This window comes from Epinephelus fuscoguttatus, linkage group LG2 (genome assembly GCF_011397635.1).
Source record: "Epinephelus fuscoguttatus linkage group LG2, E.fuscoguttatus.final_Chr_v1".
Taxonomy (NCBI): Eukaryota; Metazoa; Chordata; class Actinopteri; order Perciformes; family Serranidae; genus Epinephelus; species Epinephelus fuscoguttatus.
This window is the reverse complement of record NC_064753.1, coordinates 50888477-50902388: the sequence shown is the minus strand read 5'-3', so window position 1 is coordinate 50902388 and position 13912 is coordinate 50888477. Positions and strand designations below refer to the sequence as shown.

The 13912-nt window shown below is 42.3% G+C and overlaps 1 protein-coding gene across 5 annotated transcripts in view; it reads right to left on the bottom strand.

Annotated features, from left to right (window-relative positions):
* The window catches only part of kifc3 (kinesin family member C3), a 61069-nt gene that overhangs the window by 28732 nt on the left and 18425 nt on the right, over positions 1–13912 (bottom strand). The window contains exon 1 of one of the 5 annotated variants that reach the window (XM_049563600.1): positions 11105–11815. The exons of 2 other annotated variants lie outside the window; for them this stretch is intronic. In XM_049563600.1, the coding sequence (XP_049419557.1) occupies positions 11105–11389 (285 nt within the window). In that variant the 5' untranslated portion in view covers positions 11390–11815. Of the gene's footprint in view, positions 1–6200; positions 6356–11104; positions 11816–13912 lie in introns of those variants that run through there. 2 more of the 5 variants (XM_049563609.1, XM_049563643.1) reach the window with 2 other exon arrangements.

Genomic DNA, 13912 nt, shown 5'->3' with positions numbered 1-13912 from the left:
ATTATTAGCTTTATTTTAATGTGATACGACAAAGTGCTGAGACTAAACTGAGAGGAGCAAAATAAAGCTGCAGACGGACACGTGCACCCTGTCAAAAATATCCTCAGCAATAAACTGATGAACCGTTGACATCTCCAGCTGCAACTGATCATATTTTCATTAGTGATTATTTTTATGATTAAAATCAATGAATAACCATCAAAGAGTCAAAAACCTCAAAATCTATAAAAATAAAAACACATAAATATGTTTCCTGTGGGTTCAAACATTCGGCAGGATTTCACAACAACTGACTTATTCTTACATCGACGTTCCTTTGATGGTTAAAACCTCCAGGATACGAAGGTATTACACACACACACACACACACACACACACACACACACACACACACACACGATGCATTGTGAGTGTGGATTAAAGCTTTAAGGATACAGTAAGATGCTGGCAGCCACACACACACACACAGTATGACAGAGTTATTAATGTTGACAGCTGCTGACACATTTCTCCCTGCAGACTGTCCACACTGCAGAGCTCAGCTTCACCTTAACACCCCTCCCCCAAAATACATACACACACACACACACACACACACACACACACACACAGCGAGTTTGGTCTCAGCTCGGTTGATATTTTCAGTAGATGAGGAACACGTGGAACGATGACTTTTTTCCAGCCAAAGTTTCCAACCAGCCGAATGTTTCCTCAGAGACATCTGCTGCTGTCTGACACCTTCACACTCCACACACACACACACACACACACACACACACACACACACACACTGACTGTGGATCAGTCTGAACGCACACACACACACACACACACACACACACACACTCTGGATCAGTGTGACAGTTTACAGGTGAAACTGATCACCCAGTGATTCTGTAGCAGGTCACACGACGCCCCCTGGTGGTAAAGAGTTCATGTCACTGTGAGTTAACCGTCTCAGTCTGTTCTTTAACGCTAAAGCAATAAAAATAAAATGGTGGGCTCTCCTGAGGCAAAGTGGTCCCAGGGGAGGGGCCACACTAACAGTGATTCAAGTAGGACTTGATGACGTGGCATATTTGGACTTCCAGTGGGCGTCTGGTGCCCGGGCCTTGAGCCATAGGGCCTAACAGAGAGCTGCTGCTCAGCAGGCCCACCACCTGCAGGGACTGGGACACCTGCAGGTGCAACACATACATCTGTCTGAACCACTGCACAACACACCACTGCATTTATATTAGAATTAATCTTTTAATTTAAGGATCCCAGGAAATTAATTAATCAGTGACTGACATCAGCAGCTGTGTGAGGCTGTGCTCAGACACAGTGACGCTGAGAGCTAAATGCTAACACTGATGAGTAATGTCTTATTTATGGTGTTAGCATGCTAACATTAGCTAATTAGCACTGATAACAGTCGAAGCAAAAAAAAAAAAAAAAAAATAGAGACAAACTATATTTATAATTATTATTATTGTTACAGTTTAAAATTATGGTGCAGATTTATTTTAATTTCTCTTTTTTAAGGTCATTTCCTCCTTAATTTGTTTAACTCTTGTTTTCTTGTTTTTAATTTTCTCTTTACTACTTTCCTAATTTTTCGGGTCATTTCTTTTCTGGTTGCTCATCACCTCATCACCTTGTTTATAAAGAAATGAAGTCAATCAGCTCAGGTTTCAAAGATGAGCAGAGGGATTTATTTTATTCAGCTGAAACAGTCTGATGATGACGAAGACATTTCTTTAATCATTACAGAAAATCAACATTTAAACTGAAATATTTCCCCCAACACTTAACGTCACAATATTAAAACACTGAAAATAAACCATGAAATCTGCAGCACATCATCTCTGCTCTGTTTCCCTCCTGGAGACACTCTAACATCCCTCCTCTTCATCCCTCCTCCCTCCTCCTCCTCTCCTCTAAACTGGGTCAAATCATCTCATTCTGTTGTGTTTCAGTCTCCATGTGTTCACAGTCAAACCCTGTCTGCACTCTCTCTCACACACACACACACACACACACACACCAGAGACTCCACACAGACAGAGTGTTTCTGTAGCGTGAGGTAAATCAGATCAAAACAAACTGTTGGTGTGAATGAGCTCATTAAAACATGATCATCAGTGTTTGTGTTATTTTCAATGATCTGATCTGATCAGCGTCTCCTTCTTTGTGTCTCTTCGTCCGTCTGTAAAAACAGGAGAGACATCTTGTGTTTCATCGTCAGCAGCAGACGAGTCTGTTCGCTGAGCCGCAGCAGGAGAAACCGCTTCATTACATCAGGCAGAAAAATGCTGGAACAGCTTTTATGAAAAATAAACATATTTAAAATATGAGCCTCAGATATGAAGCAGTAACTGTTGATGTCTCTGCAGCCTGATGATATTCAGAGTTTCTCCTCTTTCTCTTCTGACACAGCGTTTACATTTCATTTGGGTTTTTTAACTGTCTGTATTTGGTCTGTTATATTTTTTTCTGTCCTAGGATGCTCCTCCATCCCTGTGGAGGTGGAGGGAGAAAGGAGAATGATCGATCATCACTCATCACTGGTCGTCTTTCACAACATGTGTGATGTCCTATTATTATTAGTATTATTGTTGTTGTTATTATTATTATTATTATTATTATTATTATTATTATTATTATTATTGTTGTTGTTGTTTTGTTATTGTTATTATTATTATTGTTATTTATTTTTTATTGTCTCAGTCACTGTGTCTGTTCATGTTCCAGCTCAGCTGTTACTGTAGTATCATAAAATGTGTCACCAGATGGGCGGAGCTACATTTGAAGTACCGCATGACAGTCACTGAATCCTCCACAGGAAGTTCCTGCAAATGTTTCACAATAAAAGCTTGTTAAGGCCCATACACATGCCACGTTTTTTTGCGCCATAAAATTCATTGTTTTCAATGTAGACGTGCGACAGACGCACTCAAACGTCAGAGCGACACCACTGCAGCAGGGCATGCATTCCTGAGCGCCCATTTTTCAGTTTGAGATAAACTGAGTTCAAATTATGGAACGCAGCAGTGCACACCTCATGTCATGTGATGAGGACCAACCAGTCACAGCTGACAGGTATCTTTCCTTCTTCAGTAAATATCAGTCTGTGATCAATGTGAGAAGACCTCAGATGCAGCCTGCCGCCACGCTCTTAAAAGCTGCCACAGAAAAGGCACAAGAGTTGCACCCAGCGCCGACCTCTTGTTTTCCAGGTGGTTAAAGATGCGGCGTGTGGACGGCCTCTTAAAAAATGAAGGGATTCTCTCAGCTGAAACGATAAAGGGCTTTTAATTTGAAACAGATACAGGAAGTGCTGAGTTTGAAATGACGGCACAATGCATTAAATTTAACAGGACAGGGACGCCCAGTGGGTAGAGCAGGTGTCCCCTGTACAAAGGCAATGTCCTTGCTGCAGCAGGCGTGGGTTTGATTCCAGCCTGCTGTCCTTTCTGCTGCCTGTTTTTTTTCTTTCTTAAGAATAAACTGTTAGTCACAGGTTTCTGAGTCCAGCTGAAGAAAATGATGAGCGTCATCAGCTCTGCAGGTTTCACCAGGTCAATGGTCTCAGGCTGTCAAAGGCAAAACTGACTGAAACCCACATCCCAAGCTGCAGCAACATATCTTTACATCATATTAGAGACACGTCTGTCCACAGCAGCAAACAGCTCTCTACTAACACACACACACACACACACACACACACACACACACACACGTACATCAGGGGACAATCCAGGGCTCAGTGTCCTGCTGAAGGACGCCAAAACACAGTGGAGACAGCGACCAACCAACCAAACACTGAACACACGAGTCACTCCGTTAGCTGCAGCCTGAAACTAAAACCTTAACAGGAAGCTAAACCCCGCACAGCACAAATATCAATGAGATATGAATCACACACACACTCACACACACACACACACGCACAGCTGAATGAAGTCGATGAAAGCTCCACGTTTTGACCCACTTTAACAGTGGCTGAAATCACAATGAGACCTGGAGAGTCTAAAAATACCAGCGTGTAGCTCCGCCCACACCTGCTGAGACAGGAGGGAGCGTGAGACCGCCGCTGCCTCTGAACGCCGCAGGCTGACACGCTGCATCCATGATCATTTTCAACCTCTCCTCTCCCTCTACATGCTGCAGTTTGTCCCTCATCTGCACCTATCGATGGGTTACTGAACGGGCCTATCGGGCACAGGCCCTGGGGCCCAAACTGTCAGAGCCCCCGACACACCCTTCCCCTGCAAAATGTTGAAGGTAAAATCACAAGTACCGACCAGGAAGAGACTCAAAAGGACCACAAAGAGACACAATCATAATCCCCGTCCTGTGGTTGTATGACTCCGCCCACCAGTCCACCCTGTGGTTGTATGACTCCGCCCACCAGTCCACCCTGTGGTTGTATGACTCCGCCCACCAGTCCACCCTGTGGTTGTATGACTCTGCCCACCAGTCCACCCTGTGGTTGTATGACTCCGCCCACCAGTCCACCCTGTGGCTGTATGACTCTGCCCACCAGTCCAGTGTCTCTGACAGTCTCCATCCATGTCAGTGAAAACATGGATGCTTCACACACAGAAGATCTATACAATCAGCACAGTTTCAAGATTAGAGTCACCAATTCAGTATCTGACCAAATGTCTCCCCTTCTGTTCCTGAGATATGACGTTAAAACATGATGATGTCACAGTCAAGCTGACCTTTGACCTTTTGACCTTCATCAGTTTATCCTGTTAGACAAAAACATGTTTTGTGACACACTGTCCACACTGACCTTTGACCACAAAACTCGAATCAGTTTAGTCTTCAGTTGGATGTTTGTGCCAAATTTGAAGAAATTGCCTTGAGGCATTCTTGTGATAGCATGTTCATGAGAACGATACAGACGGCAACCTGAAGACATAATGCCTCTGGCCGTGGCTATCACCGGCATGGAGGCCTAATAACCGTGGATGATCATGTGACTCCTGAAACTGACGTGTGATCAGCTGATGGTTTCACCAGTCAGGAAGTCTCACTCTGTTGGTTTGTCTGGACCATAAAAATTCTCTGACCTTCTTCATGCATATAAATCTTATATATTTTCCAGGGTCACAGCGACCTTTGAACCTCGACCACCAAAATCTAATCAGTTCATCCTCGAGTCCAAATGAACATTTGTGCCAAATTTGGAGAAATTCTCTTGAGGCGTTCTTGAAATATCGCATTCACGAGAATGAGATGGACGCATGGTCACAGCGACCTTTGACCCTCGACCACCAAAATCTAATCAGTTCATCATTGAGTTTAAGTGAACGTTAGTGCCAAATTTAAATCAAAATTCCCCCATGGTATTTTTGAAATATTGTATTCACAAAATGAGACAGGGGAGGTCACAGTGACCTTGACCTTTGATCTATGACCATTGAAAACTAATCAGGTCATTGTTACGGCCAAGTGCATGTTTGTGCCAAATTTGAAGAAACTCCCTTCAGGCGTTCTTCAGATATCGTGTTCACAAAGACGGGATGTACGTATGGACAACGTGAAAGCATAACGACTCCGGCCATGGCTGTCGCCGGCGTGGAGAGGCGTGTCCTGTTCCTCTGTAGGAGAGGGGGTGGGGCCCTGAGTGTACCTGTGCCCAGGGGCCCACTGTCTCATAGTCAGCCCATGTCTGCACCTGTATCCTGTGTCCTGTGTCTGCACCTGTTCTGCAGCGTGGTGTGAACATGTCCACCTTTGTTGGCGTGAGACGAGCTGGACAGTGAAATTACAACGAGAAGCTCCGCCTCTAAAACAAGACGAACGTTAATAAAAACCAAAATCATCAGACCTGCTTCAGCGAGCCGCAGACAGACGCTCGTATATGTGAGACACAGAGACGATCACAGCAGGCAGAACACAGAGAGGAAACGTTACCAGACAAAAGGAGGATTATCAGGACGAGTGAGGACGTCCACACGGGGACAGAAATCACACAGAAAATAAAGCTGCACGCCGCCGTCCCTCTGAACACACGACACGTATTCAGGTCATCACTGGAAACACAAGCCGCTGCATCAGGTTACAGCCAGACCTCCATCTCACCCACTGCTCCCCACCTCTGTTCAACATGTCTGTGTTCTCCTCTCTATCCTGAGACCTCCGTCCCTCTGTCCCACCATCGCTCCTCTTTGTGTCCCTCCGTCCCTTCGTCTGCTCCTTACCTCCCTCCCTGCGGCCTCGCCGTCTGCATCATCGCTGCATCCTCCTCGTCCTCGCTGCAGCTCCACACACACACACGCAGCAGGATCAGTGTCAACGCCACCCGTAGACCCCCTCAACACACACACACACACACACACATGCACACACACACACACAGCTTCCTCCCTCTCTGTTCCCCTAGCAACAGCACAGCAGCATCACACCTCCTCTGGCCCCGCCCCCTCCTCCTCCTCCCTCCTCCCTGATAAATATTTCAGCGTCAACTGAAGCGTGAGGAGCAGCTCCTCCCCCGACTGAAATATTCAACAGCCCTGTGTGTGTGTGTGTGTGTGTGTGTGTGTGTGTGTGTGTGTGTGTGTGTGTATGTGAGACTACAATAACTTAATCTTAGAGTTTTTACTTTTATTTTGTCATTCTGTCTCTAAAGTGTTACATCACATCCTGTTTTTATATTTCTACACTTTGTTTATGTTTATTGTTCTTTATCGTAGCTTCCCTTTAAATTAAATAAATACAATGAAATTTAAAAACTGTCCTCAGCTTGAAACTTTTTGGCGGTTTGAGAGAAAACAAATCATTTTTTGGCCTGAAATCATCCGTCACATTAATATCTTAAATAGTTAAATAAATATTTAGATGGAATTCACAATTAAATATTTTAGAATCTTTCTAATCTTAAAACGTAAAATATAAAACCATAAATGAATAAATGCTGAAATCAGAAGAAATGTTTCTGGTCACATTAATGGTTATGGGAGGAGGTCTGGCAGAGATGAATGCACCTGTCATGTTGTTAAAGCATCAGGTCATCACTGACCTGCAGTTTGGTCGAGTGCATCAAATAAAGACGCAGTAAAACTACAGTTAGTCCAGAACAGAGACGCACGACTGAGCTGTGACAGAAGAGCTGACATCATCAGACGTCGTTTGGTCACTGGTGAAGGACATGATGGTTTTTTCTCGGCTCAACAAATCCTCCAGGAAGCTTCAACTACTTCAGCTTCTTCTGAACATCATGTTGTTACAGGTGAATCTTCTCCGTTGCTGTCAGGCTGTCCTCACATTTTACTCAAAATATTTAATCTGTTGTCTTTTAAATTCTCTGTAAATATTTGTTTTTATGTTTTTTAAAATCTCTTTTATAATAATTTTTCTATTAACTTTTATTATTTATAGATTTGTTTGTTCCACTGAACTCCAGATTATTATTTCTGTTTTTAACTTCATTACTCATTCATGTGTGTTTATATGTTACTGTATGTTATAGTATGTGTGCAAGGCGAGCTGCTGCCCCTGGTGGGACTAATGAAGTTGTCTGAATCTGATTTATGAGAAATATTTTATTGTCTAAACTCCAGATATTCTTTAACAGCAATTTCTTACAGTAGTAACGGTGATTAAATCAACACTTGGCGTGAGGCAAGAGGGTGTTTTTCACTTCCACCATGCTGTGGTGATCAGAGGGATGAAATTATGGGATGGTTTGCCATCAGACATCACACATGTAACAAGTGCAGCTGTTTTCCAGAGAGGTTAAACAAACAAGAGGGTGTTTGTTTATCTCGACACAGTGTGGATACTTGTTGTCATTGTTGTCATTAATAGTTTTATTGTGGTTAATCTATTGGTTTGTTTTTTGTTTCATTTTGTTTGTTTGTTTTTTTGATTCCTGTTTTCTTGCTGTATTTTGCTCCTTTGTGCCTTGGCCTTATAAAGATATATTTGTGATACACTATGACGTAATGTTGGCTTGTGTGGACCCCAGGAAGAGAAGCTGCTTCTTGGTAGTGACTGATAAACAAATAAACACGTGTTTAAAAGCAGGATGTAACAAACTGACCGTAATGTAAATACTTTAATGGAGCTGCAGACAGTTTGAACCTGACAGGTAAAAAAGAGAAACGCTCATTCCTGAAGTCAGTTTAATAGAAACCTTCACAGCTGATCTTTGATACAAGTACACAAGGGTTTTTTTGGGGCTGTGCAGGATCAGTTTGTGTCGTCAGAGATCAGCGGTCAGATTATCATCATCAGATGATGAATGTGTGGTTACATAACTCCTGATCTGACGGACAGAGACTCCACACACACCAGCGTCCACATGTAAAAGGATTTCAGCCTCTAAACATCATGTGATCAGAAACATTCCTCTGCTGACGACCGCAAACCTCCCATTTCACTGAAACGTTGACCAGGACACACGCACGCATGCACGCACACACACACTAAAACACACAACACACACTAAAAGAAACGCACAGCAGCAGCGTGACAAGTTTCAGTTCTAATGTTTCTCCATATGCAGTGAATCAATGACAACCAGCGGGATCTCTGTCGTCCAATCAGAACCTCCATAAGAGAAATGTTGAATTTAGTCCTCTGGCTTCACAAAGACTCTCTGACTGATACACACTCTGATACACACTCTGATAAAGAGCGACATCACCACGACCACAGACAACGTTTATACATGCAAACGTCTCTTTGTATGAAACAGGCATGTTTTATCCACCACTGCACATAAAGTCAATATTTAACAGAAGCTGAATTTGTTTCAGCTTCAGATCAAAATCAGTTTCCTGCAGCTTCATGAACCAGATTCATAAAATACAGAAAAAGTCAAACAACAACAAACACAAGAGAAGTTTCAGTCAGAGGCTGATAAACTCTACACCATGTACGGACTCGACTCACATGACTCGGGTCCCAAATTTGACAACTTTACACTCGACTTGAAAAAAAATCAAAAAGACTCGATTTGGATTTTAAAGGCTCATTTATGCTCAGCGTTAAATACGGATCCGGATACAGACGGAGCCTTCTGTCCGTGCTCTGCGTTCATTTCGTCCGTATTTCTGCACGTTTCCATAAAGCTTACGGATACGGGCCAAACGGAGCAGTACCACCGGGAACCGTGTTGCTGTCACTACCTGATACGTAGCTCTAGTGAGACACGAAGAAGAAATAACAATTCAATTTCTCTCATCGGCAGTACTAGAGAAAAGAATTCTCCGTCCTCCAGTCGCGATGTATTTAACGGCCTCACCGCCCACCGCCTCCTACAACGCTGCCTCTGTTTATGTCTTTTATGCAAGAGGTACATTATCAATATCTCCTCCACAGTCGCCATGTTTGTTTTTGAGTTTGTTGTTGTCATAAACTTTTGACTCTGGGCTGCCTCCTGGTGGATATATTGGTTAACATCCATGCCAACGTAAAGGGCGCATGGAAGCATGTGGGCAGTGACGGTAACATCGTTTGAAACGGACGTATACATTTTCGTACGTAAAGGGAGCATAAATGAGCCTTAACACTGATGACTCGTGACTTGACTTGGACTTGCCACCTTCCTCCAACCCAAAGATGAAAGTCTTTAATGAATTTTCCTTCACTTCCTGAATCAACCAACATATTAAAACTGTTTGCTGTCAGAGTGTCGTCACTGAACTGCTCAGATGATCCACTTTGTTCATCATCCAATCAGGCTGCAGGAGAGAAGAACTGATGTTACGTTACTGACTGCCAGTTGAAAAAGAAATTAGTACTAAAGATAATTTAGCTCACGTGCAAAAACTTCATGGTGGTCAACAAAGAACAGGCTGCAGTATGTAATACGTGCAGGTTTTGTTGACGAGATGAACTGTTGGTGGTGGACACACATAATGACTAAAATGTCATAAAGTTTCATCGACTAAAACATTTTGAATTTTTGTCAACCCAAATTTTTTTCTCAATTTTCAGCGACTAAAACATTTTGAATTTTCGTTCTCTGATAAGTGGACGAGTTTGATAAACTGAGGAGTTTCACAGGCACATTGGAGATTATGAAGATTCTCGTAGTGACTTCCTGTTGACTCGTCTCTGTACACAGGTGGAAATGAGACGTAATTCGTCCATATTTGTGCAGGTTTTCTGAAAGCTCACAGATACACATCACATGGAGCAGAACCACCAGAGATCATGGAGGCAGAGCAGCGTAGTTCAAGTGAGATACGACCAGAGGAGACGATGACGAAATTCTAACAGACGTAATGAATCAGTAATATAGGGAAAAGAATCCTCCGTCCACACGTCAGGATGTATCTGATGACCCCACAGACCTCCGCCGTCCACAACAATGCCTCCATTTAAAGGTACAATATTACGACCTCGTCCACGGTTACCTCTTTAGTTGCTATGTGAAACTTTTGACTCCGCCCTCTGGTGCCATCTATTGGCTGTTTCTATGGCAACATAAATGACACATGGAAGTATGAAGACGGGGAACTTTGCAGCGTTTGAGACAGGATTTATTTTCATTCGTAAAGGGAGAATAAATGACGGCGTTAAACTGTCGACCTGAACTGTGTCCGAGGTGGACAGACAGCTGCTGGCCAATCAGAGAGCAGGATTCTACACGGCATAAAATAATTGAACTTCCAGGAAAGTTTAATGTTTAAAGTTTTAGTGTTTCGTTTACAGCTGCGGTCGGATCAGATAACGTTATCACCTCTTTTCATCTGGTCATCTGATCTGGATTCATCTGGATTTTGTTCTTTCAAGTCGAGGGTGAAGAAGTATTCAGATATTTTACTGAGGCAGAAGTCGCAGTATGACAAAATAAAAATACTCCAGTACAAGTTAAAGTCCTGCATTAAAATGTTTCTCAGATAAAAGTAACGAGACGTACTCAAAATATCAAAAATAGAAATACTCGGTGTAGAAACGAGTTATTATTAATTATTTTATGCGTTATATATTCATGAGGTGATTCTGTATGTTTTGTTTGTTAAATCTAACTAAAGCTGGAAATACTCGTCTACAGTAAAAGTACCTCAGATCTGTACTTGAGTAAAAGTACTTTCCACAGCAGTTGGTAAAACACAGACCCTCTTGTGTCTGAACCTGATCTCCATCTGCTCACCTGCCCTCGCTTCCTGCTGTCGGGGACGTTACGCACGGCGCCACCTCCTCGTCTCCTCTTCCCTTCAGCCCTGCAGCTCCTCGCTCCTCTCCGCTCCACCTTCACTGCATCATCTCCTCCACGCTGAGACCTGGACGCCCCCCACACCTCAGGGACGCCTCCATCCTCAGGACGGTCTCTCTGTCCTCCACCCTCAGACCTCCGTCCAGACTCCAGCGCCTTGTTGTTCCAGCTCTTGAGGAGGCTGTGGAGGGTCAGGACCGCCAGGGTGCACAGGACGTACATGACCTTGTCCCACAGGTCCAGCTCACCTGGAGGAAACCGCTCAGACCGAAGGTTACTCTCTGTGGATGATCAGCCCCATCGTATCAGGTGAAGACGAGATCGTCCAGGTGAGAGACGGCAGTGTTTCCATCCCCTGAGGTTTGAATTCAGCCTCTGTGTCCTCGTCTGAATATTTTCCCTCCAGCTGAACGAAGCTCATCAGCTGTTTTAATCTGCTGCACTTTGTTTAATCCGCTCTCCGTCTCTGCTTTTATATCTCACCTGTTTCCCCTCTGCACTGAGCCCCGCCCCCTCACAGTCCACAGCTCCTTTCCACAGAACTGATAAACACCAGTGGACCTTGTCCCGTCGTCTCTGTTGTTGTCACGTCCTCAGCGATGTGAACAGTAACCAGAGCCAGCAGCTTCAGTTTCTCAGTAACTCAAGACTCGCACAGCGATCTGTCTTCATGTCAGGTTAAAGTCGCAGACACGTCATTTTCACACTTATTCAACATCTGCACGCTGAGCAGACATTGAATAAGTATTCTTATAAACACAGAAGAGTGAGGGTCAGTTCAGTGTCACACAAAAAGGACAAAAAAATAAAGAACAATTGGGCTGGATTTGGATTTTTGTTTGACTTAAAAACGTAATGATTTAAACAGGAAGTCACCGGGCAGGAACAGAGTTTGACCTCTGGTGTTTCACTTGAAAACATAATCTGAAAAGAAAAAAATAAAACTAGATTTTTGTTTGTATATGAAAAAATATAAGACCAGAATAAAACTAAAACAAAATGCAATGTTTCCAGCTAGATTTCAATTTTTGTTTGACCAAAAAAAGAATTAAATGGGAAGTTGCAGAAACAAGATCTGACCTCTGGTGTTTGACTTACAAAAAAATTGTTTTTCTAGAAAATACGTTTAATTTTTTTTTTTTTGCATTAAAAAACTTTAAAAGCAGGAGAAAAAAAAGTTATTTAAGCTAGGTTTGGATTTTCGTTTGACTAAAAAACTTTAAGTGAGAAAAAATATTTTTTTTGTAAAATTATTCAAACAAGAAATTACATTTAGATTCTATTTAAAAAATTGTTTAAAAGAGCAAAATAATTTAAAAATGTATTCTGTTGGCAAAATTTAGATTTTTGTTAAATAACAATTTAAGTGAAATCGGTCGAAGGAGAAAATACATTGATTTTTTTTTTTTTTACTAGAAGAATCTTTTTAGCTACATTTATATTTTTGTTTGAAACAAAAAAAACGATGATTTAAATTTTTACCTGGCAGAAAGCAACCACTGGAGTGCCACTTAAAAAAAAAAAAACGCTTTTATTTCAACCTGTCAAACAGAGAAGAAAATATATTTAGTTAATTTAAAAGAGTTTAATTTGTATAAATAGCGTGCTTTTCTTTTAGCTAGATGTAGATTTTTGTTTGACTAAAAAAAAAAAAAAAAAAAAAAAAAACCCCTAAGTGAGTAAAATAAAAGAATGTAACTTTTAGGCGAGGACGCAGAGCTGTGCTGCAAAAAATAAAACAGAAACAGACTTTAGTTTTATCGACACTTAAAGAAAGCTTCCCTGTTTTACAGTAAAACTGTAAAATGAGCTCAAACTCAGTTTCTGCAGTGATACAGTTACTTCCAACATCTCCACTTTCCCAGCGGGTATGAGTCTGAATAAAATCCTGCGTGACGCCGATTTAAATCAGGAAATGATCCAAGGAACAGAAAACAAGACGTTGCAAACTTCCTGAAGTTTGTTCTCCAGCCTGATGGTAAAAATCCAAATCATCTGCCGAGTCTGAACTTCACGTTTGTTCCACGGTCGAGCTCCCAGTGTTCGACTCCATCCTCCGGCTGCTTCGTTAGTTCATTAGTCCGGTTTGCCCTCTGATTGGACGAGCAGCAGGTCTGAAGGTGAAAGTAAAGAGCTGCAGGCTCGTCCCTCGCTCTCATTATCCTCTGTGACAGATTAAAGCCGAGTCTTCACCTCCATCAGAGAGAGAGACAGAGCCCTTCACTCAGAGTGCACCTCTCTGGCCCCTCCCTCCCTCCCCGTCCTGAGACCATCTGTTGTTTCTGCAGGATAAAACTCTGCAGAGGACGCTCGCTGATGATGTAACACGACATCATACCACAACATGGCTTTATGTTCAATATCTGCAGGAGATGGATCTGTTACTCTCAGAGAACTCACTGATGCAACAAAACAACTTTTAAAGTTCAGTCATTTCACATTTCAGACTTTTGTATCAATAATTTCTGTCATATAAACAGAAATGTGACTTTAACTCAGACTGGAGTGTGTTTACATCAGCTGATTCACCGATTTGTCACATTTATTTAATTTTTATATCAGACTCATTTCTACATTTGTAAAACTGTATTTACACACTTTATTATAAATATTCTTATTTTAAAGTTGTCACCATGTAAAGCACTCTGGTATCATGTTTTCAATCTCCGTTACACTCCACTACTTGATCCAAATACTGATTCACAACTCATTCATTCAGTCATTCATTCATAATCTGTAACTGCT